The following is an 18,369-nucleotide window of genomic DNA, read 5'->3' as shown; positions in this document are numbered from 1 at the left end:
GTTTGAAAGTATTATTTAAAAAAAAAAAAAAAAGAAGAAGGATAGAAGACCAACATAAAGTTGCCAACTTTTTATTTTGCAACTTTCTATTCTCATCATTAGCTCCTAAAAGAAAGTGTTCACTGGAGAAAGATAATACAGCAGCATAATGGCAGTCCTGGTTAAGAAAGAGCAGTTGGTAACTTTATATCAAATATATACACATTGATAGCACGTTGTTGTCAAGTGCTGTTGAGTCGGCTCTGACTCACAGTGACCCCATGTACAGCAGAACCAAATACTGCCCGGTTGTGCACCCCCCTCACAATCCTTGCTATACCTGAGCCCATCATAGCAGCCACTTTGTCAATTCATCTTGTTGACAGCCTTCCCCTTTTTCACCAACCCTCTACTTTACCAAGCATGATATCCTTCTCCAGAGAATGATCCCTTCTGACAATATGACCAAAGAAGGTGAGACAAAGGCCATTCCGGCTCCCACGGAGCATTCTGGCTGCACTTCCTCCAGGACAGATTTGTTCGTTCTCCTGATAGTTCATGGTATTTTCAGTATTCTTCACCAACACCACAATTCAAAGGCGTCAATTCTTTTTCGGTCTTCCTTATTCATTGTGCAGCTTACACATGCATATGAGGCAACTGAAAATAGCATGGCTTGGTTTAGGTACACTTCTGGTAGCATAGTGGCTAAAGCACTTGACTGCTAACCAGAAGGCTGGCGGTTCAAACCCACCAGCCACTCCTCGGAAGGAAGGTTGGGCAATCCTACTTCCGTAGTGATACTGCCTCGGAAACCCAAGGAGGGGTCGCTATGAGTCGGGGCCGACTCGACGGCACATAACAACAACAACAACAGTCCTCAAAGTGGCACCTTTGCTTCTTAACATTTTAAAGAGGTCTTTCATAGCACATTTGCCCAGTGCAATACGACATCTGATTTCTCAACTGCTGTGTCCATGGTGTTGACTGTGGAGCCAATCAAAATGAAATCCGTGACAACTTCAATCTTCTCCGTTTTTCATGATATTGCTCATTGGTCCAGTTGTGAGGATTTTTGTTTTATGTTGAGGTATAATCCATACCGAAGGTTGTAGTCTTTGATCTTTATCAACAAGTACCTCAAGTCTTCTTCATTTTCAGCGAGTAAGGTTGTAACATCTGCATACCGTAGGCTGTTAATGAGTCTTCCGCCAATCCTGATGCTTCATTCTTCATATAGTCAAGCTTCTCGGATTATATGCTCAGCATACAGATTGATAGCAGGTAGATACACTCACTGTATTGCCCTTACTTTTTGCATTTTTCCTTGGATTAATGAAAAACTGGACCAGCACTGGTCCTCAGACTGATAACATGGAAACCACTGACTTACAGTTCCTCTAAAAGGAAGTGTTTCACTAGTCAAATTTGCTAGTTAATTCCTTTTAAAACATCTTAAGAAAAAGAAAAAAAAAAAAAAAACCCACAAGAATCTTTGTGCATATTACTTTCTATTCCTAAAAATCTCAATTCTATCTCTCAAGTGTCAGCCAAAGGACCCTGAGCCAGACACCTTGCTGGGGTTGATGGCAGAGCACAATTTGGGTATAAAATGGCACTCACACTCATTTTTGAAATGAACTGCTCATGTCTTTTAATCAACTCAGCAAAAGCTAAGCCCCTAATGACAATCCTTTTACCTTTTGTCCTTGTCATTTTTGAATAAACTATCGCAATGGTTACAAACATCTGCAAAAACTGGTGATCACCAAAAAATCCAACGCCAACCTTAGACATACATCCTCTAATTTTGTCCTTGGTTCTCTTCCCTTTCTCACCTTCTAAGAGCTGCTGGTCTACTTTTTAGGCAAGGTTTCTAGAAACTCTGATCCTTCCTAAGAATAAATACAATCTGGGCTGTTTCATTGCCTGGAAGCTGCCATAGGAGGCTGGCACAAATTCTAGCCTCAGGGACGCTCGAGACCAGCTCACTGAATGTGAACTGGCTGGATCCAAAGTTCCACTGAAGCCACAGACACCCTGGAGTTTTTCAGGCTTCCATTTGTTTAATACGGCAGATCCACAATGCAATATAGAATGGTTATGAATGAGCGTGGGTCTTCAACAGTTCCGGCAACTCATTTGTCCTAGATTTTCTACCTTAGTATCTGTTTCTTATTATTCTATTCTTTGCAATGAGAAGATTTGTTAAATGAAAAGCCCAATATGAGTCACTGTATCTAACTATGCAAGTCTAGATGTCTTGATTTTAGATTTGGAAAATATGGCCACTATATCCAGATGCTGTTTTATTAAATAAAATTATAAACATCATAAAAATAATTATAACATTATATGCATTCTCTTTTGAAAATATTTTTTCTCTTCCTTTGTAGAAAAATATTCACACTGCTGCAGGATAACTTAATTATAAATGGGAGTTTACATAATACAGAATGTTTCTATATCAACATGTATATTTATTTTAGGCTTTTACTTATTTACTAATTTATGTGCACTTTTCCAATGCTTGACAGTATGTTTTAATTTATTGTTTTAAAACAGCTATATGGTGGAGCTTAAATAAGACCTGTAGATTAGAGAGCAGTATTGTATCAGTGTTAACTTTCCTGCTCTTGATGACTGCACTGTGGTAATATAAGTGAATGCCCTTATTAGGAAACACATCCTGAAATATTCAGGAATAAAGGCATGATGCTTGCAACTTACAAATTGTTCTCAGACAGGCAAAGAACAGGCAGGAGTGGGGAGGGAATGATAAAATAAATGTAAATATAGTAAAATGTTCACAAATGGTGCAAGATTTGTGGGGATTCTTTGCAATATTGTTACACATTTTCTCTAAGTTTGAAAGTATTATTTAAAAAAAAAAAAAAAAGTAGAAAACAACGAAAATCTTGCAGAACAGGTGCCCACTGCTTGGCAGAAAATCCCTGAGATACTGGTGTAGCACGCTTAAGCAATGCAGGGGATGATACTGTGTGGGGAAACACTGCTCCAAGCCTGAGTTAAAAAGCAGTGTCAGTCAGTTTCGTGGTCTGATAATGCACTACAGTTATGCATTTGGCACCAGTGGGGGAAGCTGAGAGACGGTGCACAGGACCTCTCTGTACTATTTGTGTAACTTCTTGTAAGTGTGTAATTGTTTCAGAATAGAAAGCTAAAGAAAGGTGACTTAGAAGAGTTGGACTCTCAATGGGAAGTTTTAGGAATATCTTAACCTACTTATTTGTCTTATGGTTCCTTCTTATGTATGTACAATAGTGATATATGATAAAAAAAAATCTGTCTAATTAAGTCTGAAGGGCTCATTCACTAAGTATTAAATACAAATTCTAAGTGGTTTTAAAAAAAATGGGTCCATGATAGTCCAACACACTCATCTTGATCAGCGTTCCAGATCACAAGTCTTGAGTGGGAGAAGGCCCCTGGAACACTCAGAATCTGGCATTCAGGGGGTGCCTCCATTCTGCCCTGCTTCTGCCCACTAATGTCCACCCTTCTGCAGTGAGGAGAGACCACTGGATCCTGTCACCACGGTCCTAGGGCCTCTGGCAGCACTTTTAGTATAAATTGGAAGCAAGAGGGGACACAATGGGAGGGGTTTCCTGAAGTTTCCTTTCTTCTTACTTTTTTCCTCTCACAGGGCTGCCTGGTGCCTAAAGCAGCTTTATGAGTGTGCTCATGTTTAGATAATAGGTGCTGGAATTTCAGCTCAAACTGGTGTCTCCCTTTGCACAGTCTTGCTCCCCAAAGTGTTGACTCTCAGCTTAAAGAATAAACTAAGTCATTTAGCAGTAGCATTCGGGCTGCATTTCTAGTGTGTGAATTCTGTCCAAAAGCTGCAGCTGTTTAAGCTATTTCCTCCTGGAGTTTGATGGAATAATAAAAGGTTACTGTTGTCACAGTAAGGAGGTCTGCAGCTGGTCCCATTTCCTTTTATTACTATCCAATGTAAACAGATTAAATCTAACTGCTCGGATCACCAGAAGGGTACATTTTTAAATGAGAAATTCCTTATTTCTTTCCTGTCTTTCTTTTATACTTTGAGTACTCTCGTTCCCCTTTCAGATGTCATTTTTCATCACTGGGAATGTTTTGGAAACCATCCAAGCCCTCTCACCAACAAAATACCTCTTTTCAAGTTCACTCTCTTCTCACTAGCCAGCCCTAAATTGCAGTAGTGAGCAACTTTTACCTTGAGGGTCAACTGTACCTTGACTGTGGGCAATGCAATGGGATGAGTGACCTTGGGGCAGCTGCCTGGACTACCTGTGGCTGGATTCACCACTACTATCCCATGGAGTCCCTCCCCAGATCTCCTCAGGGTTCCTGCTCCCAGCTCCAGAAATCATTAAGCTGCTGGGAAAAGGGAGCTCCTCGCCTGCCACCTAATCAGCCCCATACCAGACAAGTGCTGGTGAGGCTGTGGGAGGTCGGGGATAGCATGTGAGGACATATTACTCACTGGTGTCTAAGTTTTATTACCTATGAGTAACAGCAGCCCATGGAACTTATGGACAGATGATCTAGTTCAGGGGATTTTAATCTTTTTTTAAGCACACACACACACACACACCTGAAACTTCTGGTTCAAAAGAAATTTTATTTGCAAGTCTACCATATGCCCCCCACCTCCATTGCCATTGAGTCAATTGCGACTCACAGTGTTCCTGCAGGATAGACTAGAACTGCCCAGAGGATTTCCAAGGCTGTAAATCTTTACAGAAGCAAACTGCCATATCTTTCTCCCACAGATGGCCAGTTTGAATAGCCAACCTTTCAGTTAGTAGCTGAACGCTTAACTACTGCACCACCTGAGCTCCTTGTTCACTATACAAAGTACTTAAAATGAAACAGCTCTGTTTAGATCAATCATGGGAGAAGAGAAGGGCTGTGTATGCACAGGCAAGACAGCTCGGGGGCAGGAGTGAATGGGAGCAAAGAACACAAGGAAGAGGTAACTATGGGGAGGAAGTGAGAAGACAGCTGTTGCATTGGGGAAAACTGCAGTCAATGTCATGAGACAAAGTGTATGTGAACTGCTGTATGGAAAATAAATTTGCTCTGTAAACTTTCACCCAAATCACAATAATAATAATAATAATAATAATAAAGCAGCTCTGTTTGAAGGCACCCAAGTCCCACAATGACATCTGATGGAGCACAATGGAATACAGTTTGAAAATTAGTCTATTTTCATAGATGAAGAAAACGAGGGAAGTCTAGAGCAAGTAAATAACCTCTCTAAGGTTGCACGGTCCATTCACAGCAGACCAGAGCCCAGCCATTTCCCCAGCATGACTCTGCTTTACCCTGCTCGTTTGTGGGAAGTCAGTGTTCTGTGCACTTAGAATGAGCAGGTCTTAGACCTTACATCAGCCCCTCAAGCGTCCACAATGAGCCCAAACGTCCATGAGAAAGGTAAATCATATTTTATGCGGCCAAACTGATTTCACCAAAGGGGAACACTTCACTGTAATCCACAAGAATAAATGCAGGGATGACTAGTGAAAGGGATCATTTTTGTGACAGCACTAAAAGCACTTGAGTGTTCAAGTCAATTCCAGACATGACAATGACAGCTACTAGCTAAAGCTACTACTAGTGAAAGCTACTAGCGAAAGGCATGAGGGCCCTGCAAACAGCACTACCATTCAAAGGGTACAGGTAGGGACTCAGTGTGGATGGAGGACAGACCAAAGGAATGAGCTCTACATCCAGACTCCTTCTCCCCGCACCCTTCTCCCAAAATGTGAGGGACACATTTCTGTAGTTAGAAGAAATTGTTTTCTCTGTGCTAGCCAATAACATGATAGCTTTAAACCAATCCTTTAATTTTGTCCGTTGTATTCATGGGACTCATTTCTGTAACTTCCACTCTTTAGTGAGAAATCAAGGTGCAGTACAAAAGAGCAATGGGAAAGGAATTCTAGTCCCTGATTTCTACATGTGTCTTCCAGTCCCAGCTGCTCCATTTACAAGCTGCTCAAGCCTGAACAAATCACTTAACCTCACTGAGCTGCGGTTTCTTCTCCTATAAAATCAGAGGTAGACATTGGGAAAATGAAACAAGGCATGTAAAAGACTTTTAAACTAGAAAGCACCATAAAAATGCAAGCCATCCATATTATTACAATTATTTAATCAGTGGACCAGACACATTTTATTACATCATTCAGAAGTGCTCTGAGACATTCTGCCCTCGTAGCTGTGCCACGGTCGCACGCCTATCCCACCGTGCTAGGAACACAAGGTTAGCTGCAAAGGGTGTGACTATGGGATTCCCAGAGCTAGCCTTCCCAGCCAGCCTCCTCTTCAGTTGTATCTGGCGCAAAACAAGGCCATGAAATAATCCTCCAGCATCCATGTGTGGAAAATTAAAAAGAAAGATCACAAATCCAGAAAGGAAAAGTTCTGATTTATTGCTCTAACCTCTCTCATCATAAAATGGCAATGAAACAAAAACACCATTCTGTAGGATAAAGGGAGAGGAAATTTAGAGTCGGACAGAAAAAGCAGAAGGAAATTAAAGTGCTAGTGTGCTCTGAAAGGGAACTCTCCAAACATGCCATTTGGTCATCTTGATGTTTCCAGGTCTGCCCAATGGCTTCCAGACTCAAAATGATCATCTTACAACTGAGTGGAGGCCTCTCTGAACGTACGGTGCTGCTAACTACCCTGAGGATCTTTCTGCCTTTCCCATCATCACCATCCCAAATGAGAGTGTGACCTAGAGCAAGCTGACAAGTTCAGGAGATGATGAATGAGGCAGAGCAGAAGTCTGCAAGCCCCACCAGATGGGCTAATTAAGCTTGTGCATGTTGCTCAATCCAGTGGTTCGGGTCTTCAGTAGCAGAGCGAACTGCTCTTCCACTCAGTTTTCTAAATGCACTTTCAGAAAAGTCATTCCAGAAAGACCACCAAAGCTGTCATCTCTGAATGTGACTGACACCCAAAGGATCATATTTGGAGAAAGCTGATGCATTTTCTGAAACAAACATTAGGTAGGTTACATGTAGTGATGTAAACTAGACTTACTTGGTCTAAATCTCCTTTCTCCATCGCCAATTCCTCCATCTCTGGTGCAGGTTCATCTTCCAGGAAAGGATTAGTAGATGGGGGTGGAGATTCGAGTTTTTTCTATTAAGAAGATGTGAGATATTATCATCAACTCTGGTAGACTTAGTAATAGATGGAATATGTTTAGCTCAACAATTCAAATCCTGTTTCTATCACTGAATGACTTTTCAACAAAGCTTTTAACTTCACTTTAACTGACCTGACATAATGAACTTGCTTTCCACATCTAAAAAGGATGAAGAGATTCAGAATCACAGAGCTCAACAGCTTGATCCCGGAACCCACCACTAAGCCAGTGATCAGAAAGCCAATGCAATTAACCAATTTACAATTTTAAAAAGCTGTTTCGTTGATGCTTAGGCTTTGCGAGTTTCCTTTCCCACTAACCTTCTCTCCCTAAAATACCAGTCTTTTTTTTTTTAAAAAAAAAAAACAAACTGTGGCTCACTGGTGGCACAGTGGGTAAGGCATCTGGCTGCTAACAAGAAGGTTCAAACCCATCAGCTGCTCCATGCAAGGAAGATGAGACAATCTACTTCCATAAAGATTTACAGCCTTAGAAACCCAATGGGGTCACTATGAGTTAAAGTTGATTTGATGGCAGGCAGTGGGTTTGGTTTTTTTTTGTTGTTGTTGTTATTGTTGTTGTTTCTTTTTGGTGCTGGACATTATTTATTACAACTTTTCCTTACCCTTTTTTTTTTTTTTTAAATAGCACTTCATAGTGACCCTGGAGAACTGCCCCATAGAGAACCAGCAATCTTTAAAAAGAAAACTTGAGGTTGAAAACATTGCTTTCAAAGAAATATTGCTTTCCAAAAATAGTTTTAAGTTTTTATAGGGATATTTGTTCCCCTCTATCAAGCAAAGAAGCCAGAGGTGAAGTATCTTCATTTGAAATGCTTGCTTGGTTATGAGACCATATTGTTCCTCACCAGGGTTTCTAACCATAAAATTGTTGTCTTACTAATGATCTGCTTAAGCGAATGCAGTGACCACAAGGCTTTTGGCATACACTGAGGCTGTATCTACATAACAGCATCCAAGTACTCTGGCCAAGACTTCAGTGGTTTAAATGAATGTAATCAGAATAGTCTTGAAGCCTAAACCAGACATATGTGTGGCGTTTTATGTGTGTGTGTATTTAGTTTTGATTTGGTAACATCCTTAGCTGATGACCTGGTACTTGGCAGAGGCACTCATACTATAGGCCATCTGCTGTCCCTCCCTGTTTAGGGATTAATTCACGTTGCTCCCCTGATACGTGCTAATATGCTGTGAATACTTTCAGAAACTCCCTTTCCACCTAGCTGCTCTTCTCCGGGAGAGCCACCTTGCTCCTTCCCCATATCCGCAGCACCAACCAATCCCCTTTATCCTACACTTAGTTTCCTTCTGATAAAAGTCCCAGCTCCCAGGCATAAACAGCATCTCTAGGTCAAATCTGTAAAAAAAAATTTCCAAAGAGCTGCCTCAGTTCTGCTACTGAACTGGAATTATCCTCACCACTGCCCCTTACATGTATCCTTTGCTGCCTCTAACATTTCACACCCTTTGTCACATTTGATCCTTCAGAAGGTCCTGTGACCACCTGCTCATTCACCAAATCAGGCTGCTATTGCTCAGAGAAGCTAGATTATTTGGCCAATGAAGCCGAATTGGAGCTAAACCACCCATTTCCTTCCTCAGCTTTCCCACTAGCCTGTGATCCTATTCAATGATGTTGATTCAACTCATAGCGATCCCTCCTTGGGTTTCCAAGGCGGTAGGTATCACTATGGAAGGAGAGTGCCCAATCTTCTTTCCGAGGAGTGGCTGGCGGTTCAGACCCAAATGCCTTAGGCACTATGCCACCAGAGAGCCCATATTTTCAAATAGGGATTATATATTTCAAATAGCGAGGAAGTGATTTTTTTCAAGGAGATTTTGTTGTGGTGGTTATAATGGGACTTTTATTTAGGAAGGGACTTCTAACTACTACAGTCCAGAACACATAACAGTAACTTTGTAGTGTCTCCTTGAATTCAAACCTTTCTGGCATTTTGATTGATTCAGAGCTATTGAGCTCCTATGATATACCAGGCACCAGAGATAGGACGTGGAACAAGACAGACACAGTCCCTGTCATCAGGGAGTCTGGTGAGGAGAAGACAAATAAATGGGCAACTGCAATATTTAATAAGTACCTGGTAGGAGATATAGAGAATGAGATGGGAGTATCTGGCAGGCAAGGCTTCCAGAAGAAGGGGCTTCTAATTTGGGGTCTAAAGGATAAGTGACAGCCTTAGCTAGACTGGTATTGGGATGGATAATACAAGCCTCAAGAAGATGGAAAACACTGTGGAGGCTGGAAGGTGAGAATGTGGTTCATGTCATCTCAGTTTTTGTTTATTTGATCACATTTCATGATTTAGCTGTTGGAGAGACTGGAGAAAGCAGAAGATCAATGGGAAGGCTATTGAACATGCTCTGAAATATACATAATACATTTAATCATGATGAAAAGCAGAGGTCCGTACAGTGGACTAACAGCATTATTCCTGGGCTGCACTCTTACTGGTGGGAAGTGTCAAATGAGTGGACATAAATAGTAAAGAGTGAAACACAAAGGGCAGCATTAAAGCAACATTTGAGGCAGCAGAAGTGGGGCTACCTGGGCTGGTCCACGAGATTCCCACAGTTTTCCCTATTTCCACAGTCTATCTCTATTAACCCACCAGCCACTCCTTGGAAGGAAGATGGGGCAATCTACTTCCGTAGTGATATTGCCTCAGAAACCCAAGGAGTCGTCGCTATGAGTCAGGTCCGACTTGACGGCACATAACAACAACAACAATCTCTATTAACAGGCTGACAAAATGACTGAGGAGGAATCATGAGTACTAAAGCAACTCCTTGCACATTCATTTGGGACACATACATTCCAAGTGTGGACCAAGCTGTGAGAAGTACAGTGATTCACTCCTCCACCCATCTACTCAACAAATGGATGCACCAGGCACTGGAAATAAAGTGGTGAGCAAATCACCCCATCCTCATGGAGATCACAGTCTGGTGGGGGAGACAGACTTTAATCAAGTAACTACTCAAATATGGGATGAGGGCTACGAAGAAAGCATACAACAGGGGGTCACAGACAGCTTCCCTACGGAGTTTGAGTCAGAACTGAAGGACACCCTGGGGTCAAATATGTGAAGGGGGTGGGAGGAGTGGGGTGCAGGGACCCAGAACTTTCTAGATAAAGGAATAGCATGTTTGCCATTCATTCCACAACTATGTCCTAAGTGCCTACTCTGTTCCAAGCACTCTTCCAGGACTAGGGATACCATACAGAGTAAGACAGATCAGAAAGGAAAGCTCTAGGAGGAAAATAAATCTAGGAACTGGGATAAGCAGGGGTGAGGATGAGGAAGTGCTTCTCCTAGGGTGATCAGAGAAGGCAAGTCCTCTGAGGAGGCGCTATCTGAGCAGAGCCCTGAATGAAGAGAAGAAGCCAGGCAGACGAGGATCAAAGGAACAGCACTCTCAGCAAGGCACCCAGTGTGGAGGCTGGAATGAGCTTGGTTGGTCTGAGGGACAGAGAGGAGGACAGTGTGGTTTCAACACAGACAGGGGGCATGAGGTAAGATAGGCAGTAGTACTTATGGCACTGGGCCACATTAAAAGTCAGCTTTTATTCTGACTGCAATGGGCAGTCACTGGGGGGTTTAAAACAGGGAAGGGATATGGTCTTATTTAGACTCTTCAAATATTGTCACACTGTTGCATGGAGAACGGGCTCTGATGGAAGCAAGAAGACCAGCTGAAGAGGCTGCTGTGTTGCTCCAGGCAAGGGCTGGAGGTGGAATGGACTAATGTGGTGCCGAGGAGATAAAGTGGCTAGGCCTGGGACACATTTAGGAAAGAGCGCTCAGAGAGTGGAAATGAAGGGTGAAGGAAAGAAAGGAGTCAAGGACCCCTCAGCTTTTGGCTGGAGCAACTGTGTGGCTGGTGCTGTTGTCACCTGAGATGGGGCACCCCAGTGTAGTGGGAGAGCCCAGGCTCTGGATCTGACGAACCCAGGTGGGCGTGCAGGCTCCACCAGTGAGAACGCTGCTGACCTTCTCCACGCCTCAGCCTCAGTTCGAGCCTAAGCAATGGGAAGATACCTAATGCCTGCCTCAGGCTGTCATGAGGATTAAATGAGATAATGTACTTAAAGCATGAGGTATGTCTATAGAGCAGCTCAACACATAGACAAAAGCTCAGTAACTGGGAGCTTGTATTAGTATTTAGAGGGCTGGGCAAAGTTTTGGTTACTTTGTGCCAGTCTGACAGAAAATACCACAGGTGGGTGGTCTTAACAAACAGGAGTTTATTTTCTTACAGTGCTGGAGGCTAGAAGTCCAAGCTCAAAGTGCCAGTTCTAGGGGCTGGGGTGAAAGTCCCTTGACCTTGGGCTTCAGCTTTGCCTCTTGCTCCTGGCCCACTGAAGCTAGAGCAGTCTCTTCATTCAGGCACCTACTGGCTGCTGAGGCTAACAAGCCCACGGTCAACAAATAAAATGGCACAGTCCCAATAGTACCAAACAACGTGGCAGGCCACTAGTTCAAGTCCAGAGACAGTCTCAAGATCATCAGGAAACATGGCAGGCTGTTAAATAAAGACTCAAAACATGCAGGGTCCAAGCATGCCAAAAAGCTGCCAAGACCTTTCTCAAAACTTCCTCTTATATACTGGAAGCAGACCACATTCCTAAGGCAGCTACTCAGCCACTTCAGTAGATTACACCATGGAGTTGATTACCAGTCTCATCATGGGGAATAACTACATCCAGCTGCCCAGACACTCAAAACCAGGCCCAGACAAAGTGACACATAACCTTGACTACCACAGCAACTAAATAAGGCAGAACTGCTATGATACCTCTCTTAATGAAGCAACGTCTAGTGGGGAAAGGACTGGGGGCATGAGGCTAAGAAGTCTTGGAAGAAGAATTCCTTTGAAGCACCACACGTGAGATCTTGCCCTACTATCTGCTATCTAGTCCTTTGAGAGCTCTGGTAGCGTAGTGCCTAAGGCACTTGACTGCTAACCAGAAGGCTGGCAGTTCAAATCTGCCAGCCACTCCTCAGAAGGAATGTTGGGCAATCTACTTCTGTAGTGATACTGCCTCAGAAACCAAGGAGGGGTCGCTATGAGTCGGGTCCAACTCCATGGCGCATAACAACAACAACACGCTATGAGTCGGGTCTGACTCCATGGCATATAACAACAATAACAGTCCTTCAAGATCTCTCCAAGAGATGAAAGCAATGAGTCAGCCAAATTACAAGTGAAAAGATACACTGAGTTGCTCTTTTCTCTCCGAGTCTATAGCTGAACCCCCAAGTACTGCACACACCACTAGACTGTTGGTAAATGCTATCTAACAAAACCCCCAGAGTATGGATATTGATTCCCACCATTCAGATGGTGACATTACTGTGTACTGTCATGAAAGAGCACATTTTTGCAGAGAGTAATCTCTGGCATAGGAGCTCTGGTGGTGTAATGGATAAGGGACGTGACTGCTAACTAGAAGGTCAGAGGTTCAAACCCACCAGCTGCTCCTTGGAAGGAAGACAGGGCAATTTATTTCTATAAAGATTTACAGCCTCAGAAACCCAGTGGGGGTCGCGATGAGTCAGAAGACTCAATGGCAGTGAGCTTGGTTTTTTATTTTATAATCTCTGGCACACTCTTCCTTCTGTGAGTGCCCTGCTGTCAGAGTTGAGCAGAGCACACCTCTCCTTTCTGCTGTGCAGAACCCCTAGAATTACAAGTTTGAGTTTAGATTTTAAACAACTCAAATGACATTTTCCATGAGCTCCAAAGCTGTTGAATAAAATTTTAAAACCTGCCTCCCAAAATGAAGGCGCTCTGGTGGCACAGTGCCTAAGGCATTTGACTGTTAACCAGAAGGCTGGTGGTTCAAACCCACCAGCCGTTGCACAGAAGGAAGATAAGACCATCTACTTCCATAAAGCTTTACTGCCTTGGAAAGCCAATGGGGTCACTATGAGTTGCAATCAATTCGATGGGGTTTTTTGTTTTGTTTTCCCCAAAATGAACGGCTTTCTAATTTTAAAAGAATTCATTCTTTTTTGCTACAATAACAGCTGATGTCAAATCCATACTGAAAGGTAAAATCCTTCATGTAGCAAATTAATTCCAACTGACGGAATCGCATGAGATTCCCAATGCCTCAGGGCCAAAGGACAGCCAAGTTATCTAATTTGCTAAAGGCAGAGGGCCTGGCTCCAGTCAGCAGCATGTCCATATCTGGGTCTGCCTACACAAGTCCTTTCTGAGGCCCTACTAGGATACTTGAAATTATCAAAGAAGGAACTCTGAAATTCAAGACTAATCTTTTTCCTCTCCCTGGAAGAGAAGCTTTCAGTTATGAGATAACAGTTCCACAATTTCTGCATTTCTCAGTCTATAAAAACCCTACTCCAGCCCAATTCCTGATTTACCCTTCAAGAGACGACCTGGAGGCTTTAGTTGACAATCAAAGTCTAAGCACAGGGCTCTGCATACCTGAGTGTTTCATTTTCCTGGGACCACTCTCCCGGTAGCACCATTTTGTATCTCATCTGGGACAATTATGTATAGGTCTCTTTGTCCTACTAGACCATAAGTACCTATCTGATTGAATTCTGCATATTTCCCCAAAGCACTGCCCTATACAAAGTGGGAGCTTGGAAAACATTTGTGAATAAATGCTGATCAGGTATGAAGCCCTAAATACAACCCTCTTCAGAAACATGAAAACATTTTCCATATTCTGTAAACACAACAGAAAACCTGTGTGTGTCTATGCAAGTATGCTTCTTAAAAGGCTAAAAAGATATACTCCAACCATCAAACAGTGGATACCTCTAGTGAGAGACATTTGGAACAGTTGAGAAAGGAGAGAACTTTCTTTTAAAATATTTTATTCTATTTGCTTAACAAGCACATATTACTCCTTTATTTTATAGATAGGATATTTATTTGAATAGTGAAGACTGATAACTACACTCATACAGCATTTTCTAGAATTTTTTATTTTTAAAAATTAACAGTATCTGATACAGTGGTTTTTAGGATATTCACAACGTTGGGCAACCATCACTGCTAATTCCAGAACGTTTTCTAAATCCCCCAAAAGAACCTTCATTCCTGTTAGCAGTCACCCTCCATTTCCTCTCACTCTCCAGCCCCTGACAACCACTAATCTGCTTTCTGTCTCTATGGATTTGTCTATTCTGGGTATTTCATATAAACAGAATCATATAAATAAAAATACAATCATACTTTCTGTGGCTGGCTTATTTCACTCAGCGTAATGTTTTCAAGATTCATCCATGTTACAACATGTATCAATACTTCATTCATTTTTATGGTCAAATAATACTCCATTGGAAGGATATATCACATTTTGTTCATTCCTCAGCTGATGGGCATTTAGGTTGTTTTCACTTTTTAGCTGTTATGAATAATGCTGCTATGAACTTCGGTTTACAAGCTTCTGTATGAACTTAGATTTTCAATGCTCTTGGATAGATACTTAGGAGATGAAGAATATACTGCTCTTGGAATTAAAAAAAAAATTCTAATAGAAAATGTGTAACATACGTAGGAGCTTTCATTAATAGCCTTCTACTCTATTGAAGTCTTGAATTTATAGATATATAAATATCTTGAATTTATAGATAGGAGTTTTGAATTTATAGATCTCTTTGTCTTGCCAAAAAGACTTCTCCTTTTCATTTGTTGTACTTGGCAGAGTCACTCCTTTATATAGACCTCAGCACATCAGCACTGTGAAATTCACTAAAACAAAGAGTGACTAGCTCTTTTGACTTTTAATAAACCATCACTAACATCAAGACTCAGTGCTAAGAGAGGCCAAACTGCCCCATTTATAACACCCAGAAAGCAGTATAAGACAGAGGCAATCTTCAATGTCAAAATACTTGTATCTTTTAGCTCTATAATTCCACTTTTATCCTAAGAAAATACTCTCAAATGTGAGCAGAGATTTGTTCATGCCTTATTTATAAATGCAGAAAAAAAAATGTCAAGTACCTAAGGTTCCAATAAGAAAAGAATGGTAAGGGGAATTAAGGATTATCCATATAATGGAACATTTTGCAGTAGTGATTGGGAAAGCACTTAAGATATGACATATGAAGAAAAGCAGGATACAAAATTGTATTTCTGTATTTATACATATGCACAAAAATTAACAACAAATGGATCAATTATCTAAATGTAAGAGCTCAAAGCATGAAACTCTTAGAAGAAATAGGGAAATCCTGGTGACGTTAGATAAGGCAACAGTTTTTTGGATATGACACCAAAAGCACAAGCAACCAAAGAAAAAAAACAGATAAATTTGACTTCATCAAAATGAAACCTTTTGTCTATCAAAAGACACTATCAAGAAAGTGAAAGGATAACCCACAGAATGAAAGAAATTATTTGCAAATCACTTATCTGATAATGGTCTAGTATGTAGGAATTTATAGGTATAGGTTTGTATTTATAGGTATGTATAAGTATGTGTGGGAGCTCTGGTAGTGTAGTGCCTAAGGCACCTGACTGCTAACCAGAAGGCTGACGGTTCAAACCCACCAGCCACTCCTCGGAAGGAAGATGGGGCAATCTATTTCCGTAGTGATACTGCCTCGGAAACCCAAGGAGAGGTTGCTATGAGTCGGGTCCGACTCAATGGCACATAACAACAACAACAACAACATAGGTATGTGTGCTGCAGTGAGCTACTTGGTATGGCTCTTCTAGCCATGGTCACTGTGACTCCCACCATTTGACTGGGTGGAACTATGCAAATGTAAGGTGCTTGTGACCCACCAAGGGGATTGGATAGCATGCTAATAATGTAAATAGGTACATGGTGCCCTTGTGGGGTTGGGACCATGGAAATAAGGTATGGAACCTTAATGTGAGAAGTGGTCAGTTTTGCCACCGTCTGGTGGCGTAGTGCCTAAGGCATGCGACTTGCTAACCAGAAGGCTGGCTGTGGTTCAAACCTACCAGCCACTCCTTGGAAGGAAGACTGGGCAATCTACTTCTGTAGAGATACCACCTCAGAAACCCAAGGAGGGGGTGCTATGAATCGGGATCGACTCGAAGGCAGTGAATTTTTTTTTTTTTTTTAAGGCTTAAAATGAGTCCTCCCAGAGGCAGAAAGGGGGAATCTCACTGTCATCAAGAGAGAAGAGTCAGGAGTGGAGTGCATCCTTGGACCCGAGATCCCTGCGCTGAAACAATGGCAGAAAGATGGCAGGGAGACGACAGAGAGACAGCAGATGGTAACGGTAGAGGCAGAAGAACTGAGAGACTGGCATGAGATGAAGCATTGGCGCTGCTGGCCCATGGAGCGAGAAGGCTGAGTGCCTCTAGGTACACGGCTTACTGGTGGAGTAGGATACACCCACCAGCAGAGCTAAAAAACGTATGGATATTTCTTAGGTATAATGAAACAATTAGAGGGATTGGTTTTCTGGGTTTGAGAGTTTAGGACTTCACTGAAATCACAATAAAGTTGTTGCTGTTGTTGTTTTAAATGGACAAAGGATTTGAATAGACAGGTCTCCAAAGAAGATATATGAATGGCCAATAAGGACATGAAAAGTGATCAACATCATTAGTCATTAGGGAAATGCGAATCAAAACCACAATGAGATACCCTTTTACAGGAAAATAACAAGTGTTGCCTAAGATGTGTGAGAAATGAGAAGCCTCATATACTGCTGGTAACAATGTAAAATGGTGCAGTCACTGTGGAAAACAGTTTGATAGTTCTTCATGATGTCCAATCAGAATCACCATGTTGTTGCTGTTAGGTGCTACTGAGTCATCTCCAACTAATAGCGACTTTATGTACAGCAGAACGAAACACTGCCCAGTCCCGTGCCAGCCTCACAATCCTTGCTATACTTCAGCCCATCGTTGCAGCCACTGTGTCAATCCATGCTGTTGAGGGCCTTTCCTTCTTTCATTGACCCTCCAATTTACCAAGCATGACATCCTTCTCCACAGAATGGTCCCTTCTGACAACATGACCAAAGTATGTTAGATAAAATCTGGCCATTCTCACTTCCGAGGAGCATTCCAGCTGCACTTTCTCCAGGACAGATCTGTTAGTTCTTTTAGCAGTCCATGGTACTTTCCGCATTCTTTGCCAGCACCACAACTCAAAAGCATCAACTCTTCTTTGGTCTTCCTTATCCCATTGTCCACCTCTCACATGCATAAGAGGCAACTGAAAATACCATGGCTTGGGTTAGGCACACCTTAGTCTTCAAGGAGACATCTTTGCTCTTTAGCAACTGAAAGAGGTCTTTTGCAGCAGATTTGCCCACTGCAGTATGTCATCTGATGTCTTGACTGCTGCTTCCATGGGTGCTGATTGTAGAAACAAGTAATATGAAGTCTTTGACAACTTCAATCTTTTCTTCATTCCTTATTGGTCCTGTTGTGAGGATTTTTGTTTTCTTTATATTGAAGTGTAATCCATTGAAGACTGTAGTCTTCAATCTTCATCAATAATGATGAAGATGCTTCAAGTCATCCTCACTTTCAGCAAGCAAAGTTGTGTTACCTACATATCGCAGGTTGTTCATTAGTCTTTCTCCAATCCTGATGCCACGTTCTTCATATAATCCAACTTCTTGGATTATTTGCTCAGCATACAGATTGAATACGTATGGTAAAAGGATACAACCCTGATGCACTCCTTTCCTAGTTTTAAACCATGCAGTATCCCCTTGTTCTGTTCGAACAACAGCCTCTTGCTCTATGTACAGTTCCTCATGAGTACAATTAAGTGCTCTGGAATTCCTATTCTTCTCAATGTTATCCATAATTTGTTATGATCCACACAATCAAATGTTTTTGCATAGTCAGTAAAACACAAGTAAACATCTTTCTGGTATTCTTTGGTTTCAGCCAAGATACACCTGACATAGCAAAGATATCCCTTGTTCCACATCCTTTTCTGAATCCAGCTTGCATTTCTGGAAGTTCTCTGTCAATATACTGCTGCGACCATTTTTTAATTATCTTCTATAAGATTTTACTTGCAGGGGTGGGAGGGGAGGGGAGGGAACGCTGTTAGATAGATAGAGATAAGTATGGATTTGGGTGAAGAGAAGGGCAAATGTGAGTGACCAATATGGCAGCATTGAGGATGAGAAAGACATAGAGAGGTACATGGGAAGTACAGACAACAAATATGAACCCTTTTGCATATAC

General features: G+C 41.9%; 1 protein-coding gene across 1 annotated transcript in view; it reads right to left on the bottom strand.

Annotated features, from left to right (window-relative positions):
* The window catches only part of VPS53 (VPS53 subunit of GARP complex), a 192,548-nt gene that overhangs the window by 78,996 nt on the left and 95,183 nt on the right, over positions 1–18,369 (bottom strand). The window contains exon 12 of the mRNA XM_007937432.2: positions 7,042–7,143. Within this exon, the coding sequence (XP_007935623.1) occupies positions 7,042–7,143 (102 nt within the window). The remainder of the gene's footprint in view (positions 1–7,041; positions 7,144–18,369) is intronic.

Source organism: Orycteropus afer, unplaced genomic scaffold (genome assembly GCF_000298275.1).
Source record: "Orycteropus afer afer isolate SDZICR_OR568_19922 unplaced genomic scaffold, OryAfe1.0 scaffold00042, whole genome shotgun sequence".
Classification (NCBI taxonomy): Eukaryota; Metazoa; Chordata; class Mammalia; order Tubulidentata; family Orycteropodidae; genus Orycteropus; species Orycteropus afer.
The sequence above is the reverse complement of the archived record's forward strand: the minus strand, read 5'-3'. Positions and strand labels throughout refer to the sequence as shown.